Raw genomic sequence first — 19,092 nt, forward strand, 5'->3', positions numbered from 1 at the left:
AAAGAGATCATAATATAATGACTTCTCCTCCTCCTCCTCCCGTCTCAAAGCAGTTAGAGATATAAAAACACCTAAAAATTAAACACTAGTGGATTACCCCAGAGCATAGTGGAACTGATATCTATTCCAACTGTTAACTGAGTTCCAGATAAAACATCACTAAAAATGACAATAAACGTGTGTGTGATTGATTCTTTCATTGTGGCTATCACAGAACAGAACAGAATAACAGAGTTGGAAGGGACCTTGGAAGTCTAGTCCAATCCCCTTTTCAAGTAGGAAGCCCTATATCATTTCAGACAAATGGTTGTCCAGTTTCTTCTTAAAAACTTCCAGTGTTGGAGCAGTCACAACTTCTGGAGGCAAGTTGTTCCACATATCATCAAATGGCAATTCCTTGCCTTGAACGGTCTTAGATGGTGATGCGTCTATGCTATTCTTGGTTTGTTTGTTTTTTGTGAACAGTAGAATATTTTATAATTTGGGATCATGAGACGAAAGTTTGAAAACGAAGTCTTACTTTGGAAGCAAGTATGGATCTTGTTTTTTAGCTGTTCTAGAATGGTTTTCTGATAGCTCCGTTTAAGGCACTATGTAAAGAACGTTTCACAAATAAACAGCAACTTGAGGAAAACATTCATTTTCTTTCTCTTCCCCCACTTCCTATATGTAACCTTTTCCTATTAGCAAACAGAGAAAGCCTTATGTTTTGAGACCTAAGATCTATGTTTTAGGGAGCAAAAATGGATAGCAGTTAAAAACTACAAAAATAGAGGAGTGTCACATCCCTCTCTCCCTCTCCCTCCTCCTGCCTTGAAAGATAAATTCAATGGGGGGTGTCTATTTTTAACCTCCTGTTCTTTCCTTTTGGCAGAGCAATCAGTGTTAGCTGAGCTCTTTGACGGAAGGGAGCCAAATAACCCCATTTGCTGCCTTTTGCAATGACCAGCAGCTTTTCCCAGCTGCTGGAGGGAAACCTTTTCACGGGAAGCCCAGTTCTACAGCAACACCATGACCAGCAACAATAGTCCCGAGGAGCCACTTTCCACAACAACTGTTAGTTCAGTTCTGGTTGAGGCTGGGAATTGCAGAATTGTCATTGCTCTTCTTAAGGTAAGCAGAACAGAGCCTAATTCTGCCTCTGGGCTAGGTTGGTATTCTGTACTCTGCTCAAATGTTCACGTATAAAAGTTAATGCTGAGCTGCCGAAGGAAAAACCCCAAGGAGCAGGATAATGTACTGCAAGTTTCTGATGAGTGAAAGAGTTTAAAAATCAATCAAGCATCATTCAAGAGAAATAATTTGCTTTTTGATGAGCAAATTTAAAAATCAATCAGGCATCATTCCAGATAAATAATTTGCTTTCTTTAAAGACATATTGACTAAAATTAAATAAACAGCACAGCAAAGTGTGCAGGGACATCTTTGTTTGCATGTAGTTTTTCTCTGATTGTGATTGCATTCACTGAGAATTTATAACTTTGTTTTCCATATTGTTAAGGATTATATTCGGTTTATAAAAGTGCATTAACCTAAGCTGATTAACTAAAGGAATCATTATGATGTTAATGTATAGGGGAATCATTAATTCTCATATATTGCAAATATCAATTTGCATTTTTCGAAGTAAAAAAAGGCTTATTTAAAACCTTAATGAGTATTATTTCACCATCTCATTTTAGTATACGCATTCATTGCACATCTTCTCTATTGAAAGTTATGTATGCCAAAGTTTATGTGCTACTTATTTTTATGTGAGCCACTGAGACATGGTTTTGATCATGATGACATGCAAACATCTTTAATATAAATAAATAAATATTTAAAAATAAAAGTAAAATATAGTTATGGCTTGCAAAGAAAAGTCCAGGCTGATCCAAAATAGTGAAGTTCACATTAGACCTATTAAAATAAACATGTAATTTAGTAGCCTTAGTTCTATTTATTTAAATACTTCTACTCTAAGCATGACTTCATTTAGATACAGCTCATAATCCTTTATGTCAGGTGGTGTAGCCCACGACTCATGGATTGCATGCTGCCCCAGAGAGCTAGTAATATAGCTGGCAAACTTTTAGCATTATTTATACATAATGGTAAACTTTTAATTTTATTTATACATAATATACATAACTATATTATATAATTTTACATACAGCCCAAGACAATTCCTCTTCATTCAATGCATCCAGGCAAGCCAAAAGGTTGGACCACCTGCTTTATATCCTTTGTTGATTTTAGCTTATTACTGTCTGAACCAATTACTGTATAAAAATGTGGAGGGCCGTATCTGCTTGGAACAATATTTGCTTATATTTTTGTTTTAGTGTGGCAAATGGGTACAGCTGCAGCTCGTTGAATCAGCACCAAATTTATTAGAAATTGGCAGCAATGAAGAAGAGACCAAAAAATTATTACATGATCATGAACTTCTCCTGGCTAAGCTTAAGGTAAGAGAAATAATACAACCTGAAATGCTGTAATTTGTGGTTTTCATTGTGATTTCAAAGTTGAAAATGACCATTCAGCAGAATTATGGGCATTATCACAATCAATCATAGAAGACATGAGGAGTTCTTCCACATTATTAAAATAAGCCTTAAAAAAAAAAATCAAGCAGTGAATTATCGTTTCCCAGCAGCTCTTCAGACATGCCTGTATCAAACTTCTCCTAAACCCTTGCTTCAGAGATAGGAGTTGACAACTACACATGATCAGCATCCAGAGACAAACATTGACAAATACTTGCTTCTGATGGCAACATCAATTTTCATGTTTTGTGAATGGCTACCACCAGGTGGCAAAGTCAGTTATAAGCATTGACCTTAAGTGCCCTCCAGATGTGTCGGACTATAATTTCCAACCAACTTCATTGGCCTGTCTGGCTGAGGATCATGGTAGTTATAGTCTAACAAAAGTGGTAGGCACTAAGTTGTCAAGTCTAATATAATGGAAAAGGATCAGGATGGAAGGATAACAAACAAGAACAAATCAACAGTTGCATTTACTCCCTAGATTGGCAAAGTGTAGTTTTAAGTCCCTGAAAGAAAGATGATATGGTACTCTTATTCCCTGCTATTTTTATTTCAGCTCCCAGAACCATACATCAGTTGTACATACTGTTGGTGTAATGTTTCAATGGACACCATAGCACACATGGAATTAAAATGAGTTCATCTTCCATTTTATAGTCCTCTTTATCATACTTACCAATAACAACATTAGGGGAGTGCAAAATTCCAGATGAAATACTAAATGGCAGTAGTTCACACAGTCTTTAGACATTTTTGCAACACATATCTGTTATCTCATTTAGTCTAATTAAAGTAGATAGCTACTTATCAGGACTATCTGACTTTATAGTTCATAACATACTGAACTATAGTCCTCGATTTACTACCACAATTGAGCCCAAAATGTATGTTGCTAATGAGAAATTTGTTAATTTTCCCCATTTTATGACTTTCCATGGCACATTTGTTAAGTGAATCACTGCAGTTATTAAATTAATAGTATTATTGTTAAGTGAATCTGGCTTTTTCATTGACTTTGTGTTGGAATTCATTGTTGGAACGTATTTTTATGCAACAACTACAGTAGTATTTAGCCAGTAGATGGCAGTGTTTACAAGTTTGGATCTATGGTATATACTCTGTGCTCTTTTGTTCTAAGTAGAGTTTTCAGTTTCCTGTTACAGTTATATAGTTGAGAAGTAAAGCACATGGTGACTGTATTCTCAGTTTGCTCTGTGGTGCTATATATATATAAACAGAATGTCTAATACAGGAATGTCAAATTCCCAGCCCACAGGCCAGATGCGTCACACAGCTCACGCCCAGTTTGGCGAATGGTCACTAAATGAACTGTTGTAAGTTGAGAACTACATGTATTAACCCTGTTAGCTAAGACTTTTGGCATATCCAGTTCAGAAACATCTCTACATTGGTCAGAGGAAGGTGACCTCTCAGGTGGTAGAGTCTGTTATCGTGAAAAGGCATCCCGTTGTTAGTACTCAATTTTTTGTTATTGTCTTTTTTTCAAACGACAAGAGGGTTAGTGTGTCTGAGATGGGTGTCAACATTGCAATACCACAATCAAAACTACCTCCTGTTATGTGTTGCTTACAAAAAAAGGAGGGGTATAGCCACAAAATTGAATGCAGGGGTATAGCCACAAAATTGGCTTATTTATTTATTTAAAACATTTAGATAGCCACTCATCTGATACTGAACTCTGGGTAGCTTCCAACCAGCAGTTAGAACAGTATCATTGTACGATTAATGCATATTTCTATTAAAACCACAAATAGTAAACTCCCATCAATCTCACCTTGTATTAGCACTTGAGAGGAAAGTTAGGTCTTAAGTTCTTTTTGGAAGACTAGTGGGGTAGAGGCTTGCTGAACCTCAGAGGGGAAAGATGTTCCATAGGGCAGGGACTACAACGAAAAAGGTGGACATCCTAATCCATAAGATGAAATGTTTAAGGCAGAAAGAGGCTAGGTTGTACAGATAGATATCCTTAGGGAGAGGTGGTCCCGCAGATAACCTGGCCCTGTGACCCTGTAACTAATATATTGAATTGTATCTGGAAGGAAATATTTTGACCAAGGCTTCCTGAAACTGTAATTAAGCACACACTTAGTTAAAACAACTCTTGTTTTATTTCAACACTGGGAATTATGTTCATTTCCAGCCTGTAATGAGTCCCAAACAGTCCCTCGAGATAAGCATCCACCTTTCTCTCCTTTGAATTGTTGCCAACAACTAAAGTGCCAAATGAACTATAAAAAAAACAACCAAAGTACAAAGTCCACACAGTGCTTCAAGGTTTGTTTGTTTGTTTGTTTATTCATTTATTTTGTCAACCAATTATTAGATAACAGGTATAAGTATAAACATGGTTATAAATACATGAAATGGATACGAATAAAAAAGAAAAAGAAACAATAGGACAGGGACGGTAGGCACATTTTGGTGCGCTTATGCACGTTTAATCCGAACAGAATGAACGATTTTGCTTCCTGCAAAGGTTTCTCTAACCTTGCACCTCCTTTATACCTTAGGGGAGGGGCAATCACTTCCAAGCCTTACTCCTGAGTCACCCCTTTTGTCTTAGCTGTTCTTGCCTTCTAGCAGCTCTGTGCCCCTCATGCTGGGAGCAGACTCCCCTTGTTCCTCTGTCTCGCTGCTGCCAGACTCTGGAGACTCTGGAGTCAGCACACATCTCCCAGATGGTCCTGACCCCATCTCTGCATTGGATGCAGGACCCTCGTCCAAGTCCTCCCCAGACTCCTGAACTGGTCCCCGTTCTTCCCCACATAGGGGCAACCATCACTATATGTGCCACTACATTCTGAAACAATTGTAGCTTGCAGGTGGTTTTCAAGGACCGCTGTATGTAGAACGTGTTGCAGCGATCCAACCAGGTAATGACCAAGGCATGAGTAACCTTGGTTTTTGACTCACACTCCCAAATGTCCCTGTACGAGGAATGGGGTAGAGATGTCAGTCTTGGATGCAAACAACAAAGCTATGCTTCAGGAAGGGATGCAGAGCAAATAGTTTCTACTTCAGTTCAAACAAGACATTTGGGGCCATTTTGTCATTGGCAGGAAGCTTATGGCAAGGGAAAAGTTATTAATAGTTCTGAAGAAAAGACATTATCTGGCTCCTGGAGGTGCCATTCATCACTGTACTCACAATGCCCAGGTCCCCGGGGTGTAATGGGATAACATTAGATATTGCAAACTATTTAAATACTGTACATAGAAGCCTCAAACAATATACACTGAATTTTAGCACACATGGTATCGATTTGCAGCTTGCAGCTTCCACTTTGTGCCATGTATTCAATACAAATAATGACAGGAGCTTCCTTTCCATAATAAGAGCAGAACATGCTGATTTTGTGTGCTGAAAGATCTTGAACAGAACTTGGATCTTGTAAGCTGAGGTGAACGACATATTAAAGAAGAAGTTAAGGAAGACGTTCATTTCTGAACATCACAAGGAGGAATAAAAAGCTTCCCAGAAGCAGAAAATTCCTCCATGGAAGTTCTAAATCATGGCGGCATCACAGGACATTTTCCCCCTTTGCTAAACTGGGCGTAGGCGTTGCCAGCACGTGATGCATCCAGCCCGCGGGCCATGAGTTTGACAGACCTGTTCTAAAGCAATGCATTCCTCATAATGAACCTACTTCCACATTAGTAAGAAATAAATTTCGTAGAAAATTATGTATGGAAATCATACTGGGAAGCAATCAAGCAAAGCAGAATTAGAATTGATTCAGGAGGTAGGGAACTATGTTATGTATATAATTATTTTCACTTGGTAGGAACACATCATATGTTTCCTCGAGAAATTCATGGTGATGTTCACTTCTCCAATTTTTCTCACAACCACTCGATGAGGTAAGCAGACAGGAAGCACCTGTCCCACGGGCACCAGGTGAGATATTGTGGCAGAGAGTAAACTTGACCATGGCCATCTCCAAGTCCTAACCCAACATTCTAAGCACATTCCAATGCTTCAACAATGAAACTTGAAAGTTTATTTATAAATGAAATAAATCTTTATTATTTCTAATATCTTTATAGAGTGTTATAACATGTAATGTGAATTCTATGTGAATCTGAAATCTGGAAATGAGAAGGGGCCATGTAGCTGTTTGGAAGAGTCTCTTTTACTTCTTAAAATCTTTCTGCCTCTGATCTATATCCTAAAAATATCCATTTGCACACCTTGAAAACGTAACACCTGGCATCAATCAGCTTGCCAACAGTGAACAACAGGGAAAGATTTATCTACAATAAAGAAAGTATTCAGTAAACCTGAAGCCATATTGGCCGGGAGTTCTTGGGACTATAGTCCTCAGCATGTCTGTAGGGCGACAAATTAGAAAAGACTTAAGTAAAAAGGCTTCAGTCTGCTCCAAGCAGAAATGGACTGTTTTAGACCTGGTTAATTTGCTTGCCTCACAATCTTCCATATACAATTATTCATCTCACCTCCATAGATCCAGGCCTGGAATGGCTGAGAGAATTTTAATTTAGTGCACTTGTCAGAGCCCTTTAGCTGGTTAACATTTTCAAAGGACAGAGGCCCGTTCCTCAGGTTGTCTACTTCCCATTTTTAGTCATAGACATTGTTTTCTAGTAAGGGAGTCCTTTCTACCGTAATGTTTATCTCCTTGAGTCAATATGTTTTCTTTGAATATGAATTCCATGTGATGGTAAGGAATAATGCAAATGACAAAAAGTGGAGCTGAAGATAAAATGGTGAAAAAAAAAATAAGGAGGATGAGATAATAATAGCTAGCAGCCTTTTCAGACTTAGGTTTAAGGAGATTAGATTAAATGCTGGGACAAGGAGAAAATCTAGAGAATTTGAAATGTGGTGTTATCGGCGTTTTGTTAATGTTCAGTTTTATTTCTGCTTTTCAGCAGAGCTACATGAAACAGATTTTAAAAAGATGCTAGGAGGGAAAACTATCTGAATCTCAGTATGGGAAATATAGAAATCTTATTAATTTAGGAAGTTGTGGTGGTTGATCATATCTTAATGGGAATGCATTTTGTAAACTGGCTACACTCTTGAACTCAGTTTTTTCTATAAAATCGGGAAGATTTTTTACCCAGTTAGATTGCTCCAACAGCTGCAGGCATCTAATGAAATTCTAATGAAATATTATAACACATACATTGCAATTATAATCTTGCTATTATACATTATTATAAGATCTGTTGGTAATTGTTCCTAAACAAAATTTAAAATAATAGAAAATGTGATTCAATTAAGGGAAAGTGCTTTGTACAAAGCTATTTTATGTATGCCTGTTGAACTGATGTCCCATTGGGTGTTAGGAATTGTTGTTTTATTCCCTGAAATTCATTGATTTTTCAGTTATTTGTTGAATCAGTCTACCTTTTACTTATAGATTTCTTAAGGAAACTGGCTTTCTGTATGAATAGTGTCAAAAATATAAGGATCAGAGTTACTTCAGAGTTTTGAATGAAAAATCTGGTTTGATTTATTCTGCAATTCATTTGTTTGTGTCCTTGATTTCTGACAAAAAAAGCCCATTTGGGAGAATGACTGTACCATTCTCTTAACAGTCATGTGATTTGCTTAGGAACAGTAGTGATTTGCTTAATGACCACTATGACAAATATGAAAAAAAAATAGATCCAGTTACATAGATGTCAGGACTTACAACTGCAATGACTTAAAACCAGATTTTCATTTCCAATTGTGACTGACGACTTTTCTAGCTAGTAAGAGATATGTCTTTGCTGGGATAATTGCATGAAGAGCTTGAATATTCAATGAAGAATCTACACTTTTTAATATTAAGATTTGGCTTGTGAAATATTCTGTGAAACAAATTGTTATGCTTGGTGTTCTGTGAGTGGATTCAACTCTGAAAGTGAGTTAAAGGATTTGGGGAATGTATCTACACATTCCTGCCTGGTTGCCAAGGTCCTGTTTTGTGTCATGTAGTAAAGGTCACAATGGACTGGAGTAGAGGTCTTGGAGTGTATGCATAAACTCTACTCTACATAATGAGCTTTCTTTCTGAAAACCACAGGCATGAGTGAATAAGTTTGTCAACACTCCTTGAAATTCATCCAGAGAGCTATTTATTATTTTATTTGCTCCATCCCAAATAGAGGAACGAATTAGGAGAGAATCTAGTTTAGGAGAAAATATTCATGTTTTGTTATAATAACGAAGAATATACATATAACTTGGTGGTGTGAATTGTTGGATTCTTGGGTCATGATTTTACCTAGTCTGGTGATGAAAAGCTGGATGTTTGTCTTTCGGAGGAGGAATATTGTCTGTTTTAACACATTAGATTGTGCTATATATTCTGTTTATCCTGGAACCTGTGAGAAGGGCTTTATGTCCTGTGAGATATAAAGAGATATTCCAATTAGAAAGCGAAACAATAGCATAAAGTATTATGAACATTTTTTTCCAGAAGAACATCTTGCTAGAAAGGCATTTCTAAGTCTTTGCATCTTTTAAGTCTTTATAAACTCTTGATTTTGTTCATATTTCACTTGATTACCAGTGCTTCAGGTCTGTAACACCTCAGTATGTGTATGTGTGCGTACACACACACACACATCTTATGCTAAGACCTTAACAAACTCTCCTATATTGCTTACTGTCAATTTTTGTAGGGAAAGGGCTTCAACAAATTGCTCTCAATGGGACTCCCTTCTTGTTTCTGCGCCTATTGTCTTTTATTAGCTCTTTCTCTTGGTCCACACTACTGCTTTGCTCCTCAAGAGAGCAGATTAGCAGGTACTGGTAGCAGGGGAGAAGAAGCACAATAAGAGATAAGCAGTGGTCCTTTGCTGCAGTGGGAATTTTGGAAGGAAGGAGAATAGTAAATAAAGAATGGTAAAAAGAGGGATTCTCAACAAGAAGAGTAGCCTCAATCTGCTGAACATTCATATAATTAGATACTGTGACTCATTCAATCAATTTGATAAGTCTTATTTATCACAGTTCAAAGAGATCAGCCTGAAAAAAAAAACAACCCCACACTACATTAGATTCAGGAAAGCAAGAAGTAACATTTACAACTTCCATTTATTCAGACTGTTTGCTTAAGCAATAGTTTCTTTGCCTCCAATCTTGTTACATTTATCTGTTACTTTTTTAAAAAAAATATTCCTATTTCATTGTATTATTATATTCATGTCCAAAAGCATCTCAAGTAAGTGGTTCAAAGAGCCTCATCAGAATAAATTTGTAGCTACCTTGCCCAGATATATAAATATAATGCAGAAAGTTCATGGCTCAGTGGTAAAGCAGGTGTGGGGGAAAAAATCGAGATTGAATATATGATATATCAAGAAAAGGCAAAGGAAGACTTCCTTCAGAAACATCAACTAAATGGATAACAGTTTGCTGCACCACACAAAAATGGGCCATTTACACACTGAATATACATTTGGATAAAGTCAATGATGTCCTGCAGATATCTGTTCATTTTTCTTTTATTTCTCTCACCTGCCACAGCATTTCCTATTTTTTTCAACAATCCATGCAGTATAATTCTATTTTTTTTTTTACCCTTTTAGTATTCTCCCCTTCCTAGAAGTAGGTCACTTTGAGATGTCACATCCAGGAAGGTCTTTTTCTCAAGTAGCTCATTCATGTGTTTTAAGCTCCTTCCCCTCCCATTTAGTAATTCAGCTGGCTTTCAAGTGTTAGTTTTCTGCCTATAGAAGATAAATAGATGCCTTGTGGAGCATGAGAGGAAACAAACCACTTCTTAATCTTCTTTTCCCACATCATATATCTGAGCGGGGAAAGGGCTTTATTTTTTTGCCAGAAAGAAAGAAATGGGGAAAAGACTTGCAGAGGGACAATCAGAACAGTTGAATAATCAGCTTGAAGAATATTAAGGGCAATCAATCGGCTTAGTCAGGAAATATCCAAACATTGTTCTCTAGCCACCAAAGTGGTCAGAGTGCAATGGTAGAAATGCTAGATTGGAAATGAAAGATACAAAATTGCCCTGCTATTCAGTTGTGTGTTGTTTTGTGACAACATACGCTTGGATAATAGCATGAGCTGCCATCTGGAAGGGCTAGAAGATGGGTTCCTAGAAGCATTGCTAGGCTAAGGGAAAAGACAATTTGAAAACAGAAGATGTGTTAAGGGGCACTTAGCCATTTTTATAACATGTTCCTTTATTCCAAATTTCATCCCTCCCATCAGCTGTTTTGTAAGTTGCTGGATTCTGTTACAGAGTTGAAATCAATGTGGTTTTTATCTGATGCTAGGAGAAAATGGTAAAGGAATTCTTCTGTTGGTTCTTGAACAAATAGGATTCTGTCTCTCATTTAATTTCTCTTGCTTTAACCCTGGGGTATTTGCTTTTAAAAGCAATAGCACTTAAACTTATATACTGCTTCACAGTACTTTACAGCCTTCTCTAAGCGGTTTACAGAGTCACCATATTGCCTCTAACAGTCTGGGTCCTCATTTTACCGACCTCAGAAGGATGGAAGGCTGAGTCAACCTTGAGCCAGTGAGAAAGGCAAACATATTTGCTATTCTAATCATGGGCTTTGCTTCCCCTTAGGGAAGTGCACCTGAAATGAAAGTAAACGAATAAATTATGTGATTTGTGTGAACCTTATTGTTTGAAAAATCTAGAACAAGTCATTTCCCCCCTCAAACTTGGAAACATTTACAGTACAATAGGAAAATATGAGCCATGCTCATTGCAGTGCTACCAGTTCAAGGCTGCAAGAATCTTGACAACACTAAAGTGGAAAATTCTTTTTGTGTGTGTGTGTGTGTCATCTAATGGATCTTCCAGATTTTTTCCACCAAAATGTGCTTGCCATAATTGATCAATTTTCATATATGGGATATGTGCAAAAATCTATTTTTAAGATGTAAATTATGTTAATTCTTTGGGTGTTTTCCTACCTAGATGAAAGAGTCCGTTTTACATGAAACCACCCTTAAACTGTGAATTATTTTTAGAATATTTTTTTCTGATAGATGGAATATTTAATCCATAGATCTGGAGTGGAGAAAAAGATTCCAGTGGCATTATTGAGCTCATGAAATTTTCCAATGCAAAGTACTGTGATTTCTCTAAAGCAGAGGTGTCAAACTTGTACATGCTGGTCATGCCCACGCCTGGTTTAGCAAAGGGGGAAAAGATTGTGATAAGTCACATGATGATGCTGTGACGACGTGAGTTTGACACCCCTGCTCTAGTCTAAAGAGTCCTTATATGAAAAATTGCCATCCAAACTCTTTTTAACACAATGCCAAATGAATAAAAAACAAGAAGACAATTTATTCCCTAAATACAAGCCTCTATGAAATATACAAAGAGCCCAAGATGATTTGTGAGAGAAAACAAGGAACCTGGCCAATGCTTTCAGGCAAAAACCTTGTATTTTGCTCTTGGTCCTACATTTTGTTGATACTATCTGATTCCCTTTCTGGAATTAAATAAATGCTTTGTATGTAAAATGATCCAGGTGTATTCCCAATATCTTCAATGGAAATCTATTCCAGGCAACTTGCCTGATCTCTACTGGAAATCTTGTGGCCTTGAGACCAGCCCAAATAAATAATACTCAGCATTGCAGATTACTATGTACAGCTCCAAAAATTAACTAGGATTGGCCATATGGAATGCAGTATCCCAGCTATCAAATTAACTAGGATTGGCCATATGGAATGCAGTATCCCAGCTATCAATTCTACCTGCTAGTTTGTTTTTTAATGTAATTTTTGCAGTCATGAAAGTAACAGTGTAGTTATTTAAAAGACTGCTGTATTTACCAAGAATCACTCAGACTATTAAGGCTGAATTAGGTACTGAACTAAAAGGCCTAAAAATTGTTTATTTCAAACATTACAGACTTTGGACAATTTATATCCTAAATTCAGAAATGGTTTGAATTATCAACAGACCTTATGTAATTGTCAGAGCTAAAAGTTTTAACAAAAATCGCTTATTTTTTCAGTTTCCATTCTATTTCAACAATCACAGTCAAAGTATGTCACAACTACCAAAAAAGTGTTTTTCTTGGCTGTTACAGAAAGAGAAATTCCATTGTGTTAAAAACAGATGGTGTGATTTTATTCCCTGACCAGTGATGGGATTCAAAGTTTTTTACTATCGGTTCTGTGGATGTGGTTTGTTTGGTGGGTGTGGCTTGGTGGTCATGTTACTGGGTGGGTGTGGCCAACTCAGCATGGTGGTGTGGCACCTTGCTGCAAGTGATGTCACATGACCGATGTTGCAAAGACAGGGTGATTTGCTACATAACTTCCCCCGCCCCTTCGTCCACCCTTGGGTTGACGAAAAAAAAGCCCAACTAAAGATCGCGACTGCCTGCCAAAGCTGCCTGCCGACTGGGTTTTGTTTTGGGGTGGTTTTTGGTTTGTTTTTTTGCCAGAAGCCCCTCGGAGATAAATTTGCACTGCCAAATCTTACTGTACCTCGTTGTTGCGGCGCTGCTGTTGCTGCTGCGGGCGTCTGGATGCCCAAGTAAAGAACCACACTGGCTCAGGGTGATTGCGAGGATAGAGAGGGGAAGCCAAGGCGCTTGCCCCATAACAGCGAACTTCGCTCTCTCTCACTCTGGTTAGGTGCTCCTGGCATGCACAAGGAGCATGAAGAGAGGCAGACACTGCGCGGATGCATTTTAAAAGTCAGAGAACTTTGCCCAAGACTTCTCATGTATTCTCACCTCTCACCCAATGATGAATTAATGGCGATCTAACAAAATGTCTTCCAGCTCTTAAAGATTGACTTTAAGAGTGCCCCCATGGAAGAAGCCGAGAACCTAGAGCAAAAGTAGTGGCGGCGGGGGCGACAGGGGCATGTGATGTGTCCCTTTGTGGTCCGCTCCCGGCTGACATCCAGGGCTTTGGCATCTCCTCTTTTCCTCAGAGGTGCAGTGTCTGCCTTCCTTCACACTCCTTGTGGAGGGCCACACAGGCCCCTGTCGCCCCCGACGCCACTACTTTTGCTCTCGGTTCTCGACTTCTCCCATGGGGGTGCTCTTAAAGTCGACCTTTAAGTGGTCCTGGGATAGCTGCCCACCTACCCGGTGCTGCCCTCCGGGAGCATGCTTTCTCCCTTCTCCCAGCAGACACGCCTCTTCCAGCCCAGCCCAGCCAGCCAGCATGTGGGCAGGCAGATGTCCCAGAAGTCTCCCCCAGCCACTCCCTTTCTGGTGTGAGAAGCCTCCTCTAGCTGCCTCTTTCGGCATGAGAAGCCTCCCACAACCTGGCTTCTTCTCTCCTCCTCCTCCTCCTCGGCCATACAGAACAAACAGGAAAAGAAGGAGGAGAGAAGCAGCCAGGTTGTGGGAGGCTTCTCATGCCGAAAGAGGCGGCTGGAGGAGGCTTCTGGCATAGAAAAAGACTCACTTCCAGCCACCTTTTTTTCATAGCAAGAAGCCTCCTCCGGCCGCCCCTTTTTTGATGTGAGAAGCCTGAAGCTGCTGCTCCACTTCTCCAATGAGCCGGTGCATGTTGTGCTTTTTTGGGTGGGGCAGGCGGCAGTTGCAGGCTTCTTGCAGTGAAAATTACTGATCTCTGGCTTCGCTCACTTCTCCAATGGTCTGGTGCTGCCCTGTTCTATGCGCTGGCTGTTTGGACTTGCCAGGCCCGGCACATAGAATAGGGTGTGCTTTTTTCGGTGGGGCTGGACTCAAGCCGCACCGAAAAAAGCACACAGCAGCTGCAGGCATCTCACAACAAGGGGGGGGCGAGAACTCCCGGGACGTCTGCCCACCCACCTGCTGGCTGGCCGGGCTGGGCTGGGCCAGGCTGGAAGAGGCACGTTTGCCAGGAGAAAGAAGAAAGCATGCTCTGGGAGGGCAGGCAGGCAGGCGTATGTCCCTGGCTGCTGCACATGTGCACTGCATGTGTAGTGGCTGCACATGCAGTGCATATGTGCAGCATCCCCGAGACATCTTCCCGAGCTGCACCGCAGCCGCCATCTGGTAGGGAGAGCTAGGAGAGCGACTGGGACAAGTGAGCAACTGGGCGACCAGGTGATCGGGTCAGGGGCATGGCCAGCCAGGGCTCACCAATGGTTTGGCAACCCATGCCAAATCACCGCTTCTTCTGAACCGATGTGAACCAGTTGAATAGCACCTCTGTCCCTGACTTTCCTAAAGCATGGATGTGTTCTGATTTTCCTGGATAACTTCACTTGTAAATTTGGAGCAGAGAAAAAATATAAAAAGAACCATGTAGGATCCAACCCAAAAACTCATATAGTTTTGCTGAGGACTCTCAGAGGCATCTGTGGGGAAGAAGGGATTTTAAAAAAGAAACCTCAAGATCAGGGATGTCAAACTTGATTTCATTGAGGGCCACATTAGGGTTGTGTTTGACCTCGGGGGGGAGTGGGTGTGGCCAGGTGGGCATGGCCAGCTCAATGTCCCTCATGTTGGGGGCGCCTGTGGTGGGCTGAGTGCTCTGCCAGCAAAAAATGGGTTCCTGAGCTCTGTTTTCAGCAGTGACGGTCTCCTGCAACCCTCGGCCAGTGAAAACGGAGCTCAGGGGGGCCACAGGCGGCCCTCCCAACCTTTGTTTTTGCTGGCAGAGGCACCACAGGCTGGTCCATCGCTGTTTCCAGGGTGGCCCCATGGGCCAGATATAAGCAACCCATGGGCTGGATCCAGCCCCTGGGTCTTGAGTTTAAAACCCCTGCTTAAGGTGGTAGACATAACCTCATGGTAAAAGCTCAGCTCCCTATGAGTGTTGATGTCCAAAGGGATGGAGTTTTTACTGAGTAGTTGCATGTGTTCTCTTGACTTTTTTTTTTTTACCCCATTCTACTGGGAACTCCACTATCAGGGTGCAATTTGTGGTCTTTCCAATTATTATCTCATGGAATAAATTAGGTTGAGAAATCTTATAGCTGCCAGTACTGAAAGTAATATATTGCTATCACAGCTTGTATTCATTAACAGCAGTACCCTGCATGAGCTAGTTTAATCCCCTTTAAAGTTGTCCCAGCTAGTAATTATTACCACGTAAATGGGCTGGACAGCTATTATATGTTCTGGTCTTAAACATAGGTCCTGGATATAGTTGGCAGTGCTTTAGGCTCATTGAAATTAACACAATAAATTAGTCCTGATTTCAGTGGAATTAAAACATGACCAAATTAGTCTATTTTCCACAAAGTCTAGTTAGGTGGTATTACAAACTATTTACAATTTCTTATAGTACGACAACAACTTAAAGAATGGTGCGACTTAGTTTCTAATCCATGCAATTAATCATAACTCCATTTCAAACAGATTTAAATTAGGTTTTTTTAAAATAAATGCTACATTATCTGGACCATGATATATGGGGAAAATGTAAAATAGTACAGAACTAAGCTGTGATTTCACATTTGTACAAAAGGTTACAGTCAAGTCAATTTGCATTGGAAGTGTACCTAAACAGTTTCAAAAATTTATGAGGGCAATGTGCAGGGAACAAAGTTTAATAAAGAGATGTAGCAGTTATTTCATGGATTTTTAACTTACAGTCATCATTAATTTAGTCAAAATTAATTTGATGCCATTAATATAAATACCCACATAGTTAAATGAATTTTTATACATAGCCAAGACTCTTTTTATGTCTCTTTCCTTTTTTAGTATAATAAACATTACTTTGGCTGTCTAATAAACATTACTTTGGCTGTCTGAAATCATAATTATAATTTTAAGCAATAATTTAAGAGCACTAATTCAACCATTCATTTCTAAGAATTATGGTAAATCTGTTAGTTGTTTGTGCCAATATTGCTTATAGAAGATACTTATTTAGAATTATTTCAATTTTTTCATACTATAATGGTATGGTGTGTAGTAACCCTTACCCAAGCAAATAATTATGCTTAATGTAATAATCATTTAAAAGACATCAACCGGTACCTACACAATTTGAGAGTTCTAGAGATGAAGAATGCTGTCTACTAGGAACGTACACTGAACCAGAATATGAGATTTCAGGTAGTCCTCAACTTACAACCACAACAAATTTTTATTGCTAACCAAGACAGTTGTTAAGCGAGTTCTGACCCAATTTACAACCTTTCTTGCTACAGCTATTAAGTTAGGTAGACAGTTGTAAAGTGTATCTGGTTTCCCCATTGACTTTGCTTGTCAGAAAGTCACAAAAGGTGATCATATAACCTTGGGACACAGCAACCGTCATAAATATGAACCAGTTGCCAAACATCTGAATTTTGATCTTGTGACCATCAGGATGGGGCAATGGTCGTAAGTGTGAAAAAAAGTCATAAGCCACATTTTTAGTGCCTCAAACCGTCACTAACCGAATGTTTATAAGTCGAGCTGCATTTGAATTGCTGGGTTGCGTATAATTTTTATTTGTCCAATTTTATAGGGCTGCCCACCTATCTGAGAACTCTGGATGGCAAGCAAACAAAAGAAACATTTCTTTAAGGGGCAATGACATTCTAATAAAAATCAGTAAAAGGAACATAAACTAATGAATAACACAAATAAATAAATATGCTTAGCTGATTTTGTAACACATAGGCCAACGATGTCATTGAAATGCTCTAAATCCTTTTCATTATAAATAATCCCAGGACTGCAGCTCTGGTCTATTTTACTACATTCAAATTTCGAGAGCTCTAATTCCCCTCCACCCCCATATGATTATATAAATCATAGATATCTTCTTGATCCGATGCTCCCATTCTGAGCAGCGTAAATATAATATTGGGGATCTATTCCACGAAAAAGCCCTTCACTCTTTTGCACTAAGAATTCTTTTTAATTATTTTTCCCGCCATGGCACTTAGTTTCAGGGCAAGATTTAACTGTCAGAAAACAAGATGATATCTAGCTGCCTAGTTTTCGGAAAGAAACTGTCTGTGTTGATTTTATTTTCTGCCATTTTATTTTCATGGGCTGCAAGAATTGAAAAGGCAGACTGATTTTTCTAGTTTAGAGATTGAAACAGGTGATGTCTAAACAAAGACAAAAAGTCATGACTGTTTCCATAATAAAGTGCTTGTATAAACTTCAGGGAACATAAAGACAATCTTTTGCTGATCTATTTAAGTCACCAATGTTTTCTAAACTGTATTTCACAGAGCCAAAATACATGACAAAATGTACATTTTATACCATGTAGTGCTTCTTCAGATTTTTAAAAAACGTATCTACACTTAAATATAAAAGGGATGACAGGGTATAGCAAGGATAGGCAACTGCAGTCTTAAGCGTTCCATTATTATTATTTTAAGAAGTTTTCAAGCAACAAGTCACTCCCATTTCTGTCTTTAATATCCCCCCCATGCCTCATCCAGCAATTCTTCCAGAACGCAAAATTGTACCACTGAAGTTAGAATCAAGGCTTTCCTGGCATATTGCTGGAAATATGCTGCAATTTGCTGCAATATGAAATATGCTGCAATTTGTCTGTTCACTCTTTTATGGTTGACCCTGAAAGACAGCTCCACCATCCATCACTTCAATATCTTCATTGCCAGTTGTAAGGCTTTCTAGTTGGGGCATCTCTGTCTTTGTAGAGTCTTAACTGGTACAATAGCTGGAGTTTGCTGAAGGCTGCCTGGCCATGGTTTTTGCCTTAGCAGGAGCTAAGGATCCAGGTGGAACAAACCACAAACCACCTCTTCCACAATATCTGCCAAGGTTGATGTTATTTGATGTTTATAGACCAGGGCTGTCAAACTTCTGGCCTATCGGCCGGATGCATCACCCACTGGCCATGTCCATGCCATGTTTAGCAAAGGTGGAAAAAGTCCTGATACGTCATGTGATGCTGCCATGACAACGCAAATTTGATACCCCTGTTATAGAATATTAGCAACTTTTCTTAGTTGGGTTTAAGCTGTGTTTGTTTGGCCCCATCTAGATTCCTCTAGACACCAGTTTTAACCTTCCATAACCTCACTGACACAGGTTGTGATGGCAAGTTGTCACCCTGAACCAAAAAATGACATTTTCTAGGGATTTCATGTATATATTATATTTCACAGGAACAACACTGCAACCCCATATTGGAGCTTCCCTGCACTTGTTTTCTCCCCATGACACCGACTAGAACCACTATAAAACTACTATAAAACAATGCCCTGGACTCCCAAAGTTTGTAAGTGTCCAGAAGAATACAGTGATCAACGATACTGAAAGCCACTAAAAGGTCTAATGGAACCAAGAGGAGTATATTCCCCTGTTCAGGACCCAATAAAAACAATCTACCAATGCAGTTTCAGTTCTATGACTGGCCTAATCTCATCTGGAAATGATTCAGATAAACCATTTCCTCCAGGCTCTATAACTATTCTCCACAGCTTTTCCTAACAAAATCCACAACAAAAGTTGTTAAAAATATTTGGGTTTGGGAGGGTTTTTTTTCCAACTAGAGGCACATTTCTGCAGCACTGTTCTCTCTCTCAAAGATCCAGCCATTCTCCCTCCTGGATCCAGCCATTCTTATTGTACCTACTTACTTACTGAAGGAACCATAGGATAGGAGTCTTAATACACAGGTAGCAAAGTTCAAACTACAAAGA

General features: G+C 39.2%; 1 protein-coding gene across 3 annotated transcripts in view; it reads left to right on the forward strand.

The window, feature by feature from the left end:
- Positions 1–881: 881 nt before the first annotated feature.
- The window catches only part of CCDC141 (coiled-coil domain containing 141), a 135,028-nt gene continuing 116,817 nt past the window's right edge, over positions 882–19,092 (forward strand). For 2 of the 3 annotated variants that reach the window (XM_026696975.2, XM_087917178.1), the window contains exons 1-2: positions 882–1,113; positions 2,328–2,450. In XM_026696975.2, coding sequence (XP_026552760.2) covers positions 1,012–1,113; positions 2,328–2,450 — 225 coding nt within the window. In that variant the 5' untranslated portion in view covers positions 882–1,011. The remainder of the gene's footprint in view (positions 1,114–2,327; positions 2,451–19,092) is intronic. The other variant, XM_087917153.1, reaches the window with a different exon arrangement.

This window comes from Pseudonaja textilis, chromosome 1, assembly GCF_049901715.1.
Source record: "Pseudonaja textilis isolate UNSWEBS1 chromosome 1, rPseTex1.2, whole genome shotgun sequence".
In the NCBI taxonomy this organism is placed as follows: Eukaryota; Metazoa; Chordata; class Lepidosauria; order Squamata; family Elapidae; genus Pseudonaja; species Pseudonaja textilis.